The 19,699-nt window shown below is 42.7% G+C and overlaps 3 protein-coding genes across 7 annotated transcripts in view; 2 read left to right on the top strand and 1 right to left on the bottom strand.

Moving 5' to 3' along the window:
* The window catches only part of ankfn1 (ankyrin repeat and fibronectin type III domain containing 1), an 83,155-nt gene extending 76,903 nt beyond the window's left edge, over positions 1-6,252 (bottom strand). For 2 of the 5 annotated variants that reach the window (XM_054763107.1, XM_054763124.1), the window contains exons 1-2: positions 5,635-6,252; positions 4,601-5,077 (exon numbers count right to left, since the gene is read on the bottom strand). In XM_054763107.1, coding sequence (XP_054619082.1) covers positions 4,601-4,738 — 138 coding nt within the window. In that variant the 5' untranslated portion in view covers positions 4,739-5,077; positions 5,635-6,252. Of the gene's footprint in view, positions 1-827; positions 977-4,600; positions 5,078-5,634 lie in introns of those variants that run through there. The other 3 variants (XM_054763154.1, XM_054763164.1, XM_054763146.1) reach the window with 3 other exon arrangements.
* LOC129172925 (uncharacterized) lies at positions 729-6,667 on the top strand. Its single transcript, XM_054763185.1, has 6 exons — positions 729-1,077; positions 1,234-1,321; positions 5,647-5,738; positions 5,804-5,968; positions 6,050-6,141; positions 6,386-6,667. Exons 1-6 carry the CDS (start codon positions 854-856, stop codon positions 6,460-6,462), a joined length of 738 nt encoding a protein of 245 aa, XP_054619160.1. The 5' UTR covers positions 729-853; the 3' UTR covers positions 6,463-6,667.
* Positions 6,668-15,356: 8,689 nt separating this feature from the next.
* LOC129177651 (transmembrane protein 100-like) lies at positions 15,357-17,972 on the top strand. The gene is made up of 2 exons (XM_054769005.1): positions 15,357-15,714; positions 15,833-17,972. The coding sequence occupies exon 2, from the start codon at positions 15,862-15,864 to the stop codon at positions 16,318-16,320; it is 459 nt and encodes a 152-aa protein (XP_054624980.1). The 5' UTR covers positions 15,357-15,714; positions 15,833-15,861; the 3' UTR covers positions 16,321-17,972.
* The last annotated feature ends 1,727 nt before the right edge of the window (positions 17,973-19,699 follow it).

The following is a 19,699-nucleotide window of genomic DNA, read 5'->3' as shown; positions in this document are numbered from 1 at the left end:
ACTTCCAAAAAGAGTGTAGAAGTTAGGAAATTAACGGAAAGGAAAATGAGATAAAAAGCGGAGAATGTGAAGAACAGAGTGAGGAAATGTGAAGTACACGAGCGACACAAATGTGTGTCCTTCACTGCAGTTAACTTGAACAGGCTGGAATAAAATAACACTGATAAGACAGGAAGGAAGGAAAGAGGTGTGTACACATTTTACTAATAACCACGGTTATTAGTAAATTAGTTCCGATTATACCATAAACTATATACGTGCTGCACCAATCTAACAAGATGGTCAACGTGTGGCTTTTTTGTGTGGCTCAGACTGAATTTGGAGGTTATATATATACACACAAGTGAATTACATATGGATATATATATAATATATATACATATATTATATATATGTGCAATGTTTCATAATTATACACCTTATAAAATATAATTATACAACCACATTATACAATAAAGCTTCTACAGTGGGTTTCATGTTCATACTTTCAGAGATACCGTTGTTTAGTGTTTAAAAGTATTGCAAAGTGGGTTTAGTGGATGCAAGGTCATGAGTTAGTGTTTTAAGCATTAACCTGCAGGGCCCTGCAATTAGATGGTATTATGTTTAAATGTCATTTGGAACTACTGTCATGACCGTAAATTGAACTTATTATCTAATTGGTCTGTGCGTTACATAAGCCCACAATGCAATAAACGTGGCGGTGACTTCACAGCTCGTCACCCGTCGTTTGACATCACGTCTTTGTGAGCCATGAACACGAATCGTAAGCGGTAGTCCGCATTCAAAACATTGGCGGAGGTCCTCGTGCACGGCATAACATATACCTTCTACAAGTTTGGCGACGCTCGAGATGTTTGTGGCATTAGAAAGCAGACCGGTTTCAGAGAGGGTCCGCAGGCCTTTAGCCATGCAGGCCATCTGCAGGACCCCCGCTGGGTCTGCTGTTCGCCCGGTGACCTCCTTCCTGCCGGTGATTGTCGGCCCCCCGCCTCCAGCACCCCAAGCTCCCCCGGCCGCCACGCGCACCCCGAGCCACCGCTGGACGGCCAAACCGCGAACTGGCCCGCAGATTCAGTAGGCTGCTGAAGCATTTCATTTTGTTGCTGTTTGCAGCTGTTATAATACGTGCTCGCTCTGTGTGTGTTCGTTTGTGTGTGTGTGTTTGTTTGTGTGTGTGTGTGTGTGTGTGTGTGTGTGTGTGTGGGCGTGCGTGCGTGCGTGCGTGCGTAGGAACGTCACGTCATCTGTTAAACTGGGTTGTGACCTGGACCTGGAGTTCATCGCTCGCAATTCCTGGAACGTACAGCACCTGTCAACGGTATGGAAACTAGAAATTAATCGAAAGTACCTTAAATGTCCTTCACAAAACTGTTTTAACATCTTAGCTGGTGACACAGTTTGCTAACTTGGCTCTACTGTGTACTCAATAGAGATGTGCGAGTTATCAACTAGTCTTTCAAAACTCGCGAGTTGTGAGTCACTGGCACTCGTCTACGTTAACTCGTTCACTTACCCACCCCTTCTCCGGCTAGGTAAATTAAAAAAAGTAAACCAGGTGTCACGAATTAAGTGTGTAGCCCCGTGGAAAAGAAAAAAATACAAGTCAATTCACCACTTTGCTGCCCGAACTGCAGCACAGGCTCCACAAAACAAAACGATTCACTTGTCAGCTCGCAAGTTTCACTGGCTTACTGGTACTCGACAAAGACTTGAATTCCACTGACTCACAGGTGTTCGGCATAGATTAGAGTTTCACTGACTCATAGGTTCTCGACAAGGACTAGAGGTGTACCAACTCACGTCGTCGAACACTAGTTTCACTGGCTCAAGGGTGTTGGGCAAAGACTCAAATTTTACTGACGACACTTGGGTACTCCACAAAGACTCACACACAGAGTCACCGGTTTTCAACATAGATTTGAGTTTGACTGACTTAGAGGTGCTCGACAGAATTGAGTGACTCGAGTTTCACTGACTCACAGGTGCTTGACAAAGACTCAAGTTTCACTGACTGAGGTCGGCGAAGACTTGCGTTTCACTGACTCAAGACTCAAGTTTCACTGACTGAGGTCGGCGAAGACTTGCGTTTCACTGACTCACGGGTGCGCGACTTGAGTTTCACTGACTCATGGGTGTTCTACAGACTCGAATTTACAAATATTCTAATTTTACTAACTCACGAGTACTTTCACAAAGACTAACTCTCAGGTGCTCAGTTTTACTGACTCGGGTAATCAACAAAGTATCCAGTTTCACTGACTCTCGGGTACTCGACGGAGACTCAATTTTCACTTACTCAAAGGTGCTTGACTCACAGGTGCTTGGCAAAGACTCGAAGGACTCGAGTTCACTGACTCACATCGGTAAAGACTCGAGTTTCAGTGGATCATGAGTGCTTGACAAAAACTGAAATTTCACTAGCTAATGAGTGTTCGACAAAGAAACTTGATTTTAATGGACTCACAGGAGCTCCACTCTGGTTTTACTGGGATCCACAAAGATTCGAGTTTGACATAGACTCAAGTTTACAAAGACTTAAATATTACTGTCTATTGAGTACTTGACAGACACAATTTTCACTGACTCACAGGTGCTCAGTTTTACTGACTCAGGTAATCAATAAAGTAAAAAAACTCCAGTTTCACTGACTCTTGGTACGTGACAAAGACTCAGTTTTCACTGACTCATGGCTAGTCAATAAAAACTCGTGTTTCAATGACTCATGGCCGCTTGACATAAACTAAGTTTCACTGACTCACTTGACAAAGACTCGATTGACTTGAGTTTCACAGACTCTCAGGAGCTCAACTCGAGTTTTACTGACTCTTTGGTACTTGACAAAGAATCACAGAGACTCACTAACTCACGTCAGCGACAAAGACCCAAGTTTCAACAATTTTCAACCAAGACTCAAGTTTCACTGACTCTTGGGTACTTGATGAAGACTCGATTTTCACTGACACATAGGTGCTCGACAAAGACTAAAACTCAAGGGTACTCAAAGACTTGAGTTTTACTGACTCAATGGCAGCTCAACAAGGACTCATGTTTCACTGACTCTCAGGTCGAAGACGCAATTTTCGTTGACTCACAGGTGTTCAATATAGATTCGTGTTTCACTGACTCACGGCTGGTCAACAAAGACTCGAGATTCACTGACTCTCGGGTGCTTCGACTCAAGTTTCACTGACTCTTGGGTACTTGATGAAGACTCGATTTTCACTGACACATAGGTGCTCGACAAAGACTAAAACTCAAGGGTACTCAAAGACTTGAGTTTTACTGACTCAATGGCAGCTCAACAAGGACTCATGTTTCACTGACTCTCAGGTCGAAGACGCAATTTTCGTTGACTCACAGGTGTTCAATATAGATTCGTGTTTCACTGACTCACGGCTGGTCAACAAAGACTCGAGATTCACTGACTTACGGGTGCTCGACAAAGAAAGTTTCACTGACTCTCACTGGCTCTTGATAAAGACTCATGAGTAGTTGACTCGAGTTTTACTGATGCACAAGTATTCTGACTCGAGTTTCACTTACTCTCGGGTAATAGAGGAAGATTACATTTTCACTGGCTCATGGGCGTTTGAAAATTGATAAAGACTCGAGTTTCACTGACTCTTGGGTACTTGGCAAAGACTCCGGTTTCACTGACTCACGGGTGCTCGCTGGAGTTTCACGGGTGCTCAAAAAAGACTGAAGTTTCACTTACAGGTACTTGACAAAGACTCGAGTACAGGTACTCAACGAATACTCGTCTTTCACTGACTCTCGGGCAATCGAAGACTATCGGCTACTCAACAAGACTTGAGTTTCACTGACTCACAGGTGCTCGACATAGATTTGAGTTTCACTGACTCACGGCGCTTGACAAAGACTCAAGTACAGGTACTCAACGAACACTCGTCTTTGACAGAAGACGACTCGGGTTTCACTGACTCACGTATGCAATTTGTTGTGCATTTGCCAGTTTCCCATCACTGGCTCACTGCTGCCCACTGAGGAACAATTTGGTAGTGCAGCACACACTGGTTGGTTGCCACAAGCTAAAAGGCATTCAAATTGCATCGCAATGAATAGTATTTTTTAACGCCAAATTGTCAATTCAAAATGTTAAAAGGAAGCACTTTTTTCATTTCATAAAAGGCAGAGTGTTTCACATAGTGCAGTACTGAGCTGTCTGTTTTTATGTCTTTCGAATGGGGGGGAAAGAGAATGGGGCGGGGGGGGGGGGGGGGGGTAGCCCATCATCCACAATCGTTAACCTATGTGAAACGGGAACACACGTTTTTCCCTTTTCTGTGCGCTTTAAAGACAGAAAACCAGCTAGCACGAGGGAGCTTACAATGACCTGCGTATTTACCAAGCTACAGCGACATTGTTACTGTAGGAGCTAAACGCTCCCCACTACCGAGGGGTAACGAGCCCACTCCAAAACAATGAGAGAGGGTACCAATCTGTACAGACCGAGAAGCAAGAACAAGCAAAACAAAGCCCGTGTTTAGTTAGTACACGGCTAGATGGCCTGTGTACATAGCTAGGACGTCAGGCATTATGTGCTCCATGTATCGGAATCGATATCATGGTGACTTACTGGATGGACGGTTGTCCGTCTGGTCCAGCTGGCCTGGGTCATCTTTGCCAGTTGATTTTTTTCGTTCGTTCGTTCGTTATGATGCCGTCTCTTGACGCAATTCATGTCCTCCTCGCCATGTACACGAAGCCTTTCCATCGATGGCAACACTGTCACTCAAACAGCACACACGCTGAATTTCTGTCGGCATGTCTTGGCAAGCTCCACATTTTACACCACCAAGTCGTGCTGGTCCAGACTCTCCAGGTCCCGGTCTGCTCCAACGTTTCACTTTGTCTTCTTGCCCACTCATCTTCTAAAACCTGCGTCTCATCCTTCGTATATTCAGGCTCACGAGGATAAGGTTCTGGATCCACATTTGGTCCAAAGTAGTAGTCGGCTGCGGCTCTCACGAAATCGGCCATGTTTAGTTGTAGCAGACACCGGCTTTCTGTGCCGCTGTGTTGTTGACGGAAGTAATGTTCGTTGCTATGGGCGCTGTGAAATCAATGCGCCCAAGAAAGAAGTTCCGGTAATACTTAAAAATACGGCAAAATACTGCAAATATTATATGTCATCAATGTGCCTGTTACTGCATGGTCACAGCGTATATATAGAACCATAAAACTCTGGAGTTTTTTCTTTAAAGAGTGCTTTAGTCCAAATAGGTGTGTCCCATTACTTGCATGTATTTTGTAATGCTCTAAAAAAAAAAAAAAAACGCAAAAAACTTCCCGAGCCTTTGATTGGTCATTTGGCACTATATTCTCATGTACTGTGATGCGCTGTATGCTGGACGGAGTCCCTGCCGCCCCCTGAGGAACAATGTGGTACTGCAACACACTGAATAAGCGTAGTGTCGGGATTCACTATACAGAGTGAAATGAAGAACATTAAAAAATAAAGAAATTGCATACAACCTTGAGCCATTAATTGGTGTCTCTGACTTAATTGAACTTGTGAAAGCAAATCTTGCACCATATTCTAATTTACTGAGATGCATCGTATGCTGGACGGAGTCACTGCTGCCCACAAATAATCACTTCAAAACTCACCTTTCGTTTCAGGTCTTCAAGTCGCTCGTCATGAAGATCAGGAAGCCCCAGACCACCGCGAGGATCTTCCAGTCGGGAATCCTGTTCTGCACAGGAGCCAAGAGGTCAGTCCCTGCATGCGTCTGCCCTTGAAGGCGTTGAGCCGTCGTTGAATCTGTTTGTCCCACAGCGAGGAGGAGTCCAAGGTCGCCGCCAGGAAGTTTGCCTTCAAAGTTCTCAAGCTGGGCTACCCGGTCCGCTTTCTGGACTTCAAGGTTCTCAACATAGGGGGCACTTGCAAAACCTTTCCAATCAACCTGGAGGATCTGTTTCTGGCCCACCAAGACCACTGCAGGTCAGCTGACATTGTTGACGTAGCACAGGTGAGCCTGCTAGCCCTTTGCTGACCTTCTCGTGTGTGTTTCTCCTTCACTAGTTACGAACCTGAGCTGTTTCCTGCGCTGCAGTACAACTTTCGACCTGGCATGACTGCGTCTGTCTTTTCCTCGGGGTCCATCTCGCTGGTTGGTAAGTGGGGGTTGTGTGCCCACACGACCCTGCTGTGGTTTTTGATGGTCCAGCCGCTGCCTGAGGCATGGTGTGTACTTAAAGTGCAGCAATTAATTCTTGTCAGGAGTCTAAAAAACACAATATGTTTTTGGAGGTTATTGGCATCCAGCGCAGCAAATCGTAACGTAGGCGTCTGTCTGCTTTTAACTGCTGCCATGTTGACGCTTGAATGAACGTGAAATGTTGTGTGTTGAATTTCCAGGGGCTAAAACCGAAGATGAATTTTACAGTGCCTTCAACACCCTGGACGCCATCCTGGGCGGCTTCAGAAGGACATGAAGCTAAGGAGGCCTCTGATGGCTACCAACGCGGACCCCCAGCCCTCTTCCAGGCCTCGCTCCCAAGTCCTGTACGGTGACGTTTTTAGTGTTAGCATGTAGCATTAGCAACGTGACTGTTGGGGACTTGTGATCAAATAAATACATACAGTATTGCATCATACATCATGTCAACTTTGACCTGGGCTGACTGAAATGCACTGCCAACTGCGCCATGCTCAAGTCTTACTTTTAGGTTTGACGATCATGAACAAGTTACAGTGTAATTGTTGATGTAACCCTGTGTCACTGTGAAGATGTGATAATAAACTTGGATGTTGTCTGGCATTTGACATTGACTTAGCTTTTGGGCTTTGCCTTTTAAACTACTTTTAAATGGAAACGCAAACAGCTGGCATGCTAGCCACCTGTGATAACAAAGTCACAATGCGAAAAGAATCAAATGCTAATAAAGCTAGCGCCCTAACTGCCACTGATTTGAATTCTGGGAGAACAGCGAACAATGTCAACAGCTATCAAGAAGTGGCTGCATTGCTCTGCAGGCAGGCTCATAAAATGTTGTGGTCCTATATCAGGGGTCGAGTAAGGTCCGTTTATGCAGTCTTTTTCACAGTGGATAAACCAATAAGCTTGGTCACAACAGCTGTGATGTAATAGGAATATGATTCCGTCCCAAGTATCGATCCATACCACTCTCCAAATATTTAATTGATCTTTGTAATCAAAGGAAAATTATTTTTGAAGAGGACATCTTTGTCCCTTAATCGCAAAAACTATTAAGGTGACATTGTGTATATGACATTGTGTATAAGTACTGTCATTTGTTATTCCATCCATCTTCTGCTTATCGGGGTCTGGGTCATGGGGGCAGCAGTCTCAGGAAGCCCAGACTTCCCGGTCTCCAGCCACCTCTTGCAGTTCCACCGGGAGGACACCAAGGTCGTTCTTTGGGGCACGATGTCATTTGTTATTACTTATGAAAAATACACCTTAAAGGAAAACGGCACTTTTTTTGGAATGCTGCCCATCCACAATCCTTATGTGAGATGAACACGTCTTCTCTTTTCTGTGCATTCGAAAGACATAAAGACACAGCTCAGTACTGCACGCATGTGAAACACTTACGCTGCCTTTTATGCCTTCTAAAGACTCCAAAAGGCGCCAACAGTGCTCCATTTACATGTAATGTGATGGTCACATAACCAAGCTATTAACATTAATAATGTTAATATTAACATATTAACGCCGATCAAACTATGTTACTGGCGCATTGACACTTAGCCATAACACTGGCGAGCTACTAGCTGGCCAGCGACTATTTAGCCATAACATCGGCGAGCTACTAGCTGGCTAGCGACTCTTTAGCCATAACACCGGCGAGCTACTAGCTGGCTAGTGACTAGCTTCACCGCAGACTTGGCCGCAGCGTGTCAGCGTCACGCTCACAACGCCTCAGACCACTACAAAAAAGGTAACGCTACATATCCGAGCTAACACCACTGCTGCTGTGTTTTCATTTCTGAGTTTGGAAGAGTTAGTATTGCATGTTATCATGAATGTGGCTGTTACTACATGGTCACAGCATGGATACAAAACCAGGAAACCTTGTTGGAGGTGTTTTAGCAGCGCTCTTTGTAGGTGGCGTAGGTGGACCCCGTTACGTGCACTACTGATCTGTCTGTTTTTATATCTTTAGAACGCAGAGAAAAGAGAGACTTATGTGTTCATGTCACACATAAGGATTGTGGATAATGGGCAAAATGTATAAAAATGCACTTTTCCTTTAAAGTTGTTGTGGCGAGTGTTTGCTATGTGTTTAACTGGTGGAAAAAAAAAAGAAAAAAGGTACCGTGACAAAACCGTGTCCTTAAACCCTGCGCTGTGTTTGGCCGCCATGATGGGAAGCAGAATCCAGAAAAACTACATTGTGACACATTGTTCAGCCAGTAATTGCGCCAATACAGGGTCCAAAAGACCACATTAGTCATGTGTTACACACATAAAATGCAAATAACTGCATCACGAGAGGTCTTGTGTATGCTGTTGTCAAAAAAGCCGAAGAAAACAACGACAAAAGTGTTTGCAAAGGGGGATACAGAAGTTGACCACTGACACACATAACAGGTATACTATGAGGTCAAAGAAGCCAAAGAAGAAGCAGATGAAATGTTAAAACACTTGAAGGGGACCAACATTTACTTATCACAGTGTATTTTTACAGTGTAGAAAGAAATTCACCTCTGGAAAACGCAAATAACTGCATAGCCAGTCTTGCGTATGCTTTGGTGTTCACAAAGCTAAAGAAAAAGAAACATTAAAAACAGTAAAACAGTAAAACACTTGATAAAGGCAAAGCGGACAAACATTCTTACTTGTCACCCATCCATCCATCCATCTTCTTGCGCCTATCCGACGTAAAGCCACGGGGCCAGCAGCCTAAGCAAGGAAGCCCAGAGTTCCCTCTACTCGGCTACTTTGTCCAGCTCCTGCCCGTGTATCCCGAGGCCAGTTGAGACACATGTCCTGGGTCTTCCCCCCGAGCCCCCCTACCGGTGGGACGTGCCCTGAACACCTCCCCAGGGAGTCATCCGGGAGTCACCTCATCAGGCTCCTCTCCTCTCTTAGTAGTAAAAAGAATTTAACCACTGAAATACATAATTGGTATGCTCTGACATAAAAAAAAAGGTCAAAGAAAAAGCGAAGCAGGGTTCCTAATGAAGTTTTCAACTGTGTTAGTCAATTACTTCACAATGGTTACACAAAATATTATAGTATGAATAACACACTACCTACAATGTAGACATTTCTACTGACACAATCTTACAACGTGTGGGGGTTCTTTGCGTGGTTTGCACCTCATTAGCTGGGCAGAATACGTGAGAACAACAAGAAAAAATAAGTATGAGGGATGATAGGATGGGCTGCTGCGCATTGCTTTGCAGGCCCATAAAAATGAAAACCTGTATTTTGCTGAATCACCACTAGATGTCAGAAGACATCAGCACCCTGGCGGTCCAAACTAAGCCCAGGGTTGTGAACAACAAAGCTCCTTGTCTACACCAGTATCTAACCTGGTGGGTGGGGATTGGTGACATCAAGTCAAAAAGTACATTTAAGATGTTCATATAATTGTCTGACAGTCTGAAGTCTGTTTTTTTCATTTTGAAATATTTTTTCTTGAATAGCTTACTTAGAATGCAATTATCAATTGTTTTCTCTTATTAGTGTGCTGTGAAATACAGTTTGGCACATGATGTCAAATGTGGGTTTTGAAGGTTATTTTTAAATAAAAATACATTAGCTTACTTTTTTTAATGACATGAAAAAGTCCCACAATATCAGCTGAGAACCCCTGATCTTGACCATGTTGACATAAAACTCTATTGTATTCTCGAATCTATTTTGCACCGTTGGACCTTAAGGAGGTTCTAAGTTAGAGCTTCAAAATGCAAGGAAGTGAGACAAAACACGTTGGAATAAGCAATTTAAAGTGAAATAGGCTGTTCATCAGCTCATCAAAAGTTGAAGAGCACAGCTAAAAAGAAACCTTGAAACCTCCCTAAAATAGAAATAAAACGTTGAAAAAAGGAGTGAGTAATGAGTAGCCGTGCCATTCTTGTTAATCAATTAAAAAATGGGTTTGGCCATGCTTGATGCCAGTGTTTCCAGGAGGCTAGTGGGAATGTTGCTCCAGCTGGTGAAGATGGCTTCACGGAGGGCATCCACTGTCTGGAGCTGATTTCCATTTGTGTCAGCTTCCCTTGCCATCCATCCCCAGATGTTCTCTATTGGGTTTAGATCAGGGGGACACGCAGGATGGTCCAAAAGAGTGAGATTATTCCTCTGGAAGAAGTCCTTTGTGAAGTGCAGCGTTGTCCTGTTGAAAAAGTCAGTCATTACCACACAGACGAGGGCCTTCAGCTATGAGGGATGCCTCCTGCAACATCTCCACATAGTCACCTGCCATATGACGCCCCTGCACAACCTGAAGCGCCATTGTTCCATTGAAGGGAGAAATCCTCCTGCTCAGGGCTAGTCCCATTTATTGGGGGTCTACCCCTTAACTTTTTTGTTCTATACCCCACTAATACCCACTAAATCACAATTAATCCACATTTTTGCCAAGATTTTGCCTTTTAAAAGGTTGTGCTCTTAAACTTTTGATCAGCTGATGAACAGCATATTTCACTTTAATGCTTGTTTGCAATAAATTGCTTACTCAAATTTTCTTTGTCTCACTCCCATTCCTTCTTTTTGCATTTTGAAGCTCTACTTAGAAAGCACTGCAAAATGCAAATTTTTTTTTAACATTGTGACGAGTGTACATATATACGTATATATATATACGTGTATATATATATATATATATATATATATATATATATATATATATATATATATATATATACACACACACACACACACAGACACACACTTAACAAGCTCTACACATTTTGCATTAAAAGACTAAAAAGACAAAAATAGCCACTTCATCACATGCATGTGACCTGTGAGCTCTTGATTTGAGCAGTTTGTCACATCCTGTCACTCTTTGACTCATTGCTTTCTCTGCCTACTTCCTGACTTTCCTTAGCCTCCAATAATATCAACAATGTCATCACACTGACAGCCTCGCATCCTGTGTCGCTGTCTTTTTAGTGGAGCCCTGATTCTCACAGGGGTTAAGTCCCATGGCCACCAGCGAATGGCGAAAAAATGGCAAAAATGTGACGCAAGTAACCGATACGCCCATAAAAATGTATATTTTTGACACACGCCTCGCTCCTCCAGCCCCACCCCAAACACTTCCGCTGGCTTGACGTTGACGTGCTCCGATTTTGGTTCAATGTTTGCAATAAAAGTAACTGAATGAATGTGAATGGAAGACGATCCATGAACCGATGGAATCAGAGTACAGTGGTCCCACGTTTATCGCGGTTAATTGGTTCCAGACACGTGAATTTCCACGAAGTAGGATGCAATATAGATTAATGGAATATTTTCGTAGTTATGGCATAGAAAAGCTGTTTACAAACATTTTCAATACGATTTTTTACATTATTGGAGCCCTCTGGACATGAAATAACACCCCTATAGTCACCTTTACACGCCTATTACCCAATATAGGACACATAATCAGAGACAATAAGACATATTAGGCATAGAAAACCTGTTTATGAACTTCTAAATACGGTTTTAACATTATTGGAGCCCTCTAGACATGAAATAACACCCCTATAGTCACCTTTACATGCCTATTACCCAATATAGGACACATAATCAGAGACAATAAGACATATTAGGCATAGAAAACCTGTTTATGAACTTCTAAATACGGTTTTAACATTATTGGAGCCCTCTGGACATGAAATAACACCCCTATAGTCACCCTTACATTTGTATTACCCAATGTAGTCAGTGGCAGAGCCAGAAATTTTTTCATTGGGGTGGCCAACGTGAGACCATTACTCATATAGGGGTGGCAATAAGTTGAAACCTGAAATGCCTGGATATGGCCAGTGGGGTGGCCAGAGAGTGACCAAGAGTGGCCACGGGCACCACTGGCCACCACGTAACTCCACCACTGATAATAAGACATAAAGACATAAGTAAGACATAAATAAGACATATTAGACCATAGAAAACCTGTTTACATTCTTCTAAATATGATTTGAACATTATTAGATCCCTGTAGACATGAAATAACACCCCTATAGTCACATTTACACTCCAATTACCCAATATAGTAGACAGATAAAATAAGACATGAGTAAGATAACAGACTCACATGTTAGCAGGTCCTTGTTTTTCTGGACAGCATACTTCCTGTGGTGGCTATTGTCTCATCAATTTATTGTAATGGCAGCTTTATGGTATATTTTATATTATATGATATGAAAGACACAAGAGTAAATGAGCCATTAAAGACTTAAATAAAACTCCTGTTCGTGTGTGTCACAGTAAATGTGTTCCCTAGCGGACCTTAATGGTGGGCGGACAGATGTGTAGCAGGGAGGAAGTGACGTCGGTGGTTCAGAGTTGAGTTTTAGCTTGCCTTTGGTTATAGCCCCAACAGTAGCCGTGCTATTATTAGGATTATTATCTTATTATTATTATTATTATTGTGCTGTTTTTCTTTTAATTACTGACACCTAGTGGCCAATGTAGAATACGACATTCACAATTAAAATGTTTCTTCTGCCTTATTTGTATTTGAGTTCATTCAGGTACTTCATTTAGACATTTTTATGCTTGGAAATGCTGAATTTAGGCCAAGAATAAGTAAAATTTGCTTAAATATGCACATATTTTTTTACCGCTGAATAAAGTGCAAAATGTAACCGCCTGGCGAAAAACATTACCAGTGAAGCACAAAGACATAAACATGTCAAAATTTTGAGTTTTCCAACAATGGTACATGCATGCTGCACAGTTTTACCTGTATTATCACATATTTAGAAATGCGGAAAGAAACAGCATATTTTCGGAGGACTAAAAAAATGTAAATTGAAATATGCAGGGCCGTGAATGTTGAATGGCTTTGCAATTGTTGCTCACGTTCATACTTTGATATTCCCAGCTTGGGATACATTGCTCCTTCTCGTATTAAAAACGTTCTGCCTTTTCACCGGAAGCATCCGTGTGTGCAGCAGGAGCAGAATGTTTGCTTTGGGTGTGCAATTGGCAAAGTGTACGTTACACGTCGGCCAAAAAAAAAAAAAGCCATTTTTCCATGACGCAACATGTTGAACAATGTGTGAGAAGCAAAGCATGTGAATATAAATAAGCAGAGTATCATTGCTGGTGCCACATCACTTTTCTGGGAATGGCACATGTTCAGAAGAAACGAGGATGTGTGAATGTAAATGTTTTGTATGACAGAGTATTTTAGGGCCTCATCGAAACAAAAATCAGAGATTTAGAGAATAAAGTCTAAAAAAGTCATAATGTTATGAGAATAAAGTGGTAAATATAGGAGAATTAGGTGGTCACATTAGGCGGCAAAATTGGGCGTAGCTCTTCAGTAAGGAAGGAAACTTTCCTCTTTCTTCAGGCAAGCTTTTATTTATAACGTGGCAGCAAAACACAGCAGTTGAGCACAAACAGATGTTGTTTGTTGTTGTCAAAACCAGCTTTCATACAAAATATAGATTTCTGTACCAGCGGCTCTCATACAAGAATAATGCTTGCAGACGTCAGTGTATTATGAATAACCCAAAAAACTAGGCTGCCCTTATTCACAATTGCAGTGTCAGTGAAATAACGTTGTAATGGGACGTTGTATGACGAAAGCCCTGCTACTCAACAACTGAAAACCTTTGCAATAATAGCTATGATTGACTTTGTGATTTGCTTCATCTTTTCCGAGTTGGGTGGAAAATTAGTTATCACCTGCTCGATGGTTCTCTGGTTGGCAGCAACTTCAGCTGGCTGTTTGTCCTCCTGGTTTGTGTGGAAACGTGCTACGTGGTTTCGCATATTTGTGGTGTTACCAAAATATTTTCACAAAGCTTGCATATTGCCTGGCTCTTGTCCAACTCATTTTAAAATTCAACTACAGTACGTGAAAGCCAATGTACTTCCAGACGCTCGCTTTAAATCCAGCGGGTGAGGGTTGGAGTTTTAAATCTAAGATAAATTGATAATTCAATTAATATATATAGAATAGAGTTTTTATCTAAGAATCAATTACTTCCCCCAACTGTCTAGCCCTTCACACTTCTTGACCTCCACTCCACATGCCCAAGGCCAAAAGTCACATACAGTAAGTGGCCCCTTTTCATAGCTGTCTCAGGCAATGCCGTAACATAACGTTACGCTACAAATTTTTTCTCGTAAATTCACGACTTCATTCTCGTAAATTTACAACCATATTCTGGTAAATTTACAAGAAAATGTAAAACTTTATTCCGAAAATCTCAGATTATTTTAATACTCAGGCACTGCCGGAGACAGCTATGAAAAGGGGGGACTTACGTGACCTTTGGCCTTGGGCAAAAGTAATATTACGACTTTTTTTCTCAGAAATTTCCGACTTTATTCTTGTAAATTTACAACATTATTTTCTTATTATTTTAAATTTACAAGAATAGTCGTAAATTTACAACTTTATATTCGAAATCTCTCATTCTTTTAATACGTAATAGGCATTGCCTGAGACAGCTATCAAAAGGGGGGGACTTACTTGACCTTTGGCCTTGGGCAAAGGTAATATTACGAGTCTTTTTTTCTCTCGTAAATTCACAACTTTTTCCTCTGAAATTTAGGACTTTATTCTTGGAAATATGCAACTTTTTTTCTTGGATATTTACGACTTTATTCTCAAAATCTCATATTTATTTTTATTTTTTTCACAAGCAGAGGCCCGGCTGTGGTCCTTTGGCGGGAAAGTAGCAGCAACTTTGTGCAGGGAGTACAAACAAAAAAACGGTGAAACAACTCAAAAAGACAAAATGAGATGTCAGGGTCCGCCCCCAACCATCTGTTGTATGCAGGAAGCGGGGACGGCGTCTCCGGAGACACCAACAGCATCCTCAACCCAGAAATGGATCCGGGAAGGAAACGATTCAGCGCTCGTCCTCCCGTCCCTGGACGGACACGACGTTGATTCATTCATTGTGAAATCCACACTGTGAACATGAAGCCTCCGTCCATGGCAGCTGTTTGACCCCTCACTCCTGATCAAAAGGCTCACCAGGCCTCCCCATCAGTGACCCCTTAGCCACCCCCAACCCCCATGCAACAGCAAAGCTTGTTGAGGATTTAAACATTTAAAAAAAAAAAAAAAAAAAAAAGAGCAAGGCCAGATGTTCTCAGCTGGATTCAGTAACCTGAACATAGATTCTGTTCTGTCCGTGACTTTAACCCTTCAGAGAACGCTCCGCTAGCGTGACACGCGTCATTACAGCTCACGTAGGAACACAAATTAACAACGATCACATGACTGCGTCGACAGCCCGACCCGCAGCGCGTTGATGCCGACTTTGCGAGTTGAAGTGAAGCTGAAGCGTTTGAGCGGCACAATGAAGGCAGGAAAGAGTTAAAATCTTCCTGCTTGCTTGAGTAGGAGGTGCACAGAGGACGGCGGGGAAGGAGGGGAGGACAGGGGGTGCCCGTCTTTCTATTGATAGTCCTGTCCGTACATCCACTGCTGCAGTCAGGACCATGCAGGACGACCTGTAGAGGCTCCTCGCTCAGGAGGACCACACTCGGGCTTCTGACCGGACGTGATGAAGAGCGGACGACTTGACTCGTGAGTTCTTTGATTTTCCCTCCGCTGAGAGGATGATCTTAAAAAAAAAAAATCATCTTAACTTAATTCTACTTTGGAATTGAGCTTCAAGACTTGAATCATATCTGCTGATCACCAGCTGTTCTGTGATTGGCTGAGGAGCACAAGATGGCCCACCTCTTCCTGGCCAGTAAGATGGTCCCGCCCGAAGACGCCCCCCGCCTCTCCTCCGGCGCCGCCAAGATCCCCACGTCGTTCTCTTACGAGAAGCTAGGCTGCGACAAATCCAGAAAGGATCATGCTGTCGGCACGACAACGCACGTCCCGCACGTCAACGAGGCCCAGCTGAGCGCCGCCACAGGGGGCGCTGAGATGTCCTGCTACCGCTGCACGGTGCCGTTCGGCGTGGTGGTGCTCATCGCCGGCATGGTGGCGACGGTGGTGGCCTACACCTTCAACTCGCACGGCTCCACCATCTCCGTGCTGGGACTGGTGCTGCTGTCGGCCGGACTGAGCCTGCTGGCATCCAGCGCCATCTGCTGGAGGGTCCGACTCAGCAGGAAGAGGGACAGGAGGAGGGAGAGCCGGGCCGCCCTTGTGGTCAGTCAGGTGTACTGTGAGACATGATGGACGCTCAACGGGAAAGATGCCATACCCGTCACACCTCCCATTTTCACCAGGAAACTCCCATTTTTGCCCTTATTTCCCGGTGCCCACATGTTTTTATAGTTTCCCCTACTCGAAATTTCATGAAATCTCCAGTTTCCTGCAACATCGGCATAACACATCCTGTAGCCGGTTAAATCAGGCCTTCAAAAAAAAAAAAAAAAAAAAAAAAAAAAAAAGCATGCCAGTAAAATAACACGGTTGCGCCACAGTAGGCAGTCCAGTTTTTACACCAGCTCCCTCCCCCAAACCAACTGCAATTTGTTTTTTATTGCAGAGTTAACAGGTGGAGTTTATTATTTTCCCTCATTCTCCATTATTTTTCCAAAAAATGTCCTTGGTTTTCCCTTATTTGTCCTTATTTTTCTTGAAAATGTCCCTCATCTTCCCTGAAAATTCCCCTTACTTTCCCCTCATTTAACCTTATTTTTATAGAAAATTTCCCTGATTTTCCCAAATTTCTCCTTATTTTTTTTGAAAAACTCCCCTTTAATTTCCTTCATTTATCCTTATTTTTCTCAAAATTTTCCCCCATTTTCCTTAATTTTTTTAACCCTATTTTTCCACATTTCCCCTTATTTTTCTGGAAAATGTCCCTTATCTTCACAGAAAATTCCTCTTATTTTCCCCTCATTTAAACTTATTTTTATAGAAAATTTCCCTGATTTTCCCGAATTTCTCCTTATTTTTTTTTGGAAAAACTCCCCTTTAGTTTCCTTCATTTATCCTTATTTTTCTCAAAATTTTCCCCCATTTTCCTTAATTTTTTTAACCCTATTTTTCCACATTTCCCCTTATTTTTCTGGAAAATGTCCCTTATCTTCACAGAAAATTCCTCTTATTTTCCCCTCATTTAAACTTATTTTTAAATTTCCCACATTTTCCCCAAAAAGTCCACTTATATCCCAAATTTTTCTGGAAAAAGTTCCTTATCCTGCCCCAAAAATTCTCCTTATTTCCCCCTCATTTACACTTATTTTTCAAAGAAAGTCCCTCATTTCCTTATTTTCCCTTATTTTTCTGAAAAATTCCCCTTATTTCCCTCATTTTCCTATTTTCCCTTATTTTTCTTAAAAATTCCCCTTACGTCCCTCATTTACCCTTATTTTTCCAGAAAATTTCCCCGATTTTCTCTGAAAACGTCCATTATTTTTTCCTCATTTTCCCCCAATTTCCCTTACTTTTCTGAGAAAATGCCCTTATTTTCTAATGCAAATGTTTGACAGGTCTGGACAATACAGCTGAAGGCCTTGGACCAACTGTAAATAGCCTATCTAGCGTCTATATGCTAGCGGTTGACGACAACTCAGTAAGGAGTGTGTGACATAAATGTTAATGCTAAATGTTTTACTGCTGCTAACGAACAATAAGAGTAGAGCTTAACGGTACTTTCAACTGTTGATGAAATGACAAAACCTCTTAAGAGATGCAAAGCTAGTCACATTTATCCTGTTTATCATCTTTAGCCTTAACGCGTCAGCCTTCTTTTTAATCCATACACGCACAAATGCCTCCCCTAAAAAAACAACCTTAATTGAGAAATGTGAAATGAATGCACTGCTATGTCTTTCTACCACCGTATTTATTCATGTTTTGTACCAATAAAGTCACAACAACGCAGCTGCCGTGTCATCTTTGCAGACGTCAGGACAGCTGCTGTATTTTCTCATGTTTTGACGTTGCCTAGCAACATGAAATTATAGTTGGGGAGGTCCTGAGGGGTGGTCAGTGACGGGTAGCGGCTACAATTCATTGTCACTGCTAGAGGGCTAACTTTATCCTGACCCGAGGGCAGCGTGCTGGGAATGCGTGGGTGCTTTTTAGTCGGGGGAGGTGTGTGAATGACACAGGAAGTGACATCACATGTAATCCTGAAAGCTTTTAATTTCGTAATCAATCCAATTATTAGTATTTTGGAAAGTAAATATTCTTCTTGAGGTCTTTGAAAACTTACCAAATCTTTCCAGCATGGCAAAAATGTACCAAAACCTGCTCAGCGTAGAGTAAGAGATTGACGGCAAGTGTGGCACACATCGTCATCATGACAGGATGCATCAAAGTCATCAAAGAGGCTGATCTGTGAGATGCACAGGAAGTCAGACATTTTGGTTTGAAAGTGTTTGAATTTTATCAGCAGAATACGCCACGGGCCAGTAAAAAAAAAAAAAAAAAAAAAAAAAAAGTGTGGGCTGCACATGGCCCCCAGGTGGCATAAGGAACACCCCCGCCCGTGCCCACGGACCTAATCAAGTGGTTATTGTAGTGGATTGCCGCACATTTGTGATTTAGCATTCACGGCCCTGCAACTTTAAAGATTTTTGGTCCAAAAAATTCTCATTTTCTCTGCAGAAAACACATTGGACTCACCATAGTCAGTAATAATGAATAAATATGTCATAATGTGCAGCATACATGTACCACTTTAAGAAATCCCACAATTTGTATGCTTCCACTGTTTATTCCTTAAGCATTGAGATGTCGCACTTTGCTCAGAGGTCCTCAAACGCACCAAAGTTGTGGGCTGACAAAAGTTTGTTTGGCTTCGGAAGCACGAGCTTCAACAGTCATCCATCATTTTACAGACCGTGGAGGTGTCAAAAATAGACACTTTCATGGGAGTATCAATGAATCTTGCTTTTTGGGATCCCAGGAGCGTGACCCCAGCGGGAAGTGGGGATCTACTGCACATCCATGGAGGTGATCATAGTGCTGAATCAAGTGGGGATGCTCCGATCGATCTGCCGATTTCCGTATAAAACACCTGCTCGCCGTATGCCGCGGAAAATCCTACATGTCTGCCAACAAAATGACGCATCTCGTACGGAGCCGACAAGGGACGCACTTTGTCCTGTGTTGTCACGAGAATCCAAGCTAGGCTGTGAAACCTCAACGGCTTCAGTCCAACAGCTTGACCCAGGCTACGCCAACCCATGCCAGCGTGTTTGATCACTCCCTTACCAAACCTATCGCCCTTGGACTATTCTTGCATATTTGTTTACACACTTTGCCTGTCTGTCACTGGCCGGATGTAATTAAGTTTGGAGCTCCTTTTTGTCCCACGGGGCAGTGGATATCACCGTCATGGGGTCCGTATGAAGTTTTTCAAGTGTCTCTGGACACTATCTTGTTGTCATACTAATTATGCCTTGTCCTAGAAACACTATTTGTGTGGTTGTTTAACTCATTCAGTACCAAAGATGTATTTATAAGTGTTTCATACACCCAAACGCCCGATCCCAAAGACATGCGTCTTTTATGTTTTTTTGCGCGAGAGGCAAAAAGAGGTGATGACGCAACTGCAGACTAAAAGAATTTAAGCAGTTTTAAGCCATAAAAAAAG

Source organism: Dunckerocampus dactyliophorus, chromosome 2, assembly GCF_027744805.1.
Source record: "Dunckerocampus dactyliophorus isolate RoL2022-P2 chromosome 2, RoL_Ddac_1.1, whole genome shotgun sequence".
NCBI classification, from domain to species: Eukaryota; Metazoa; Chordata; class Actinopteri; order Syngnathiformes; family Syngnathidae; genus Dunckerocampus; species Dunckerocampus dactyliophorus.
Note: the sequence above shows the minus strand (reverse complement) of the source record. Positions and strands in the feature narration are given on the sequence as shown.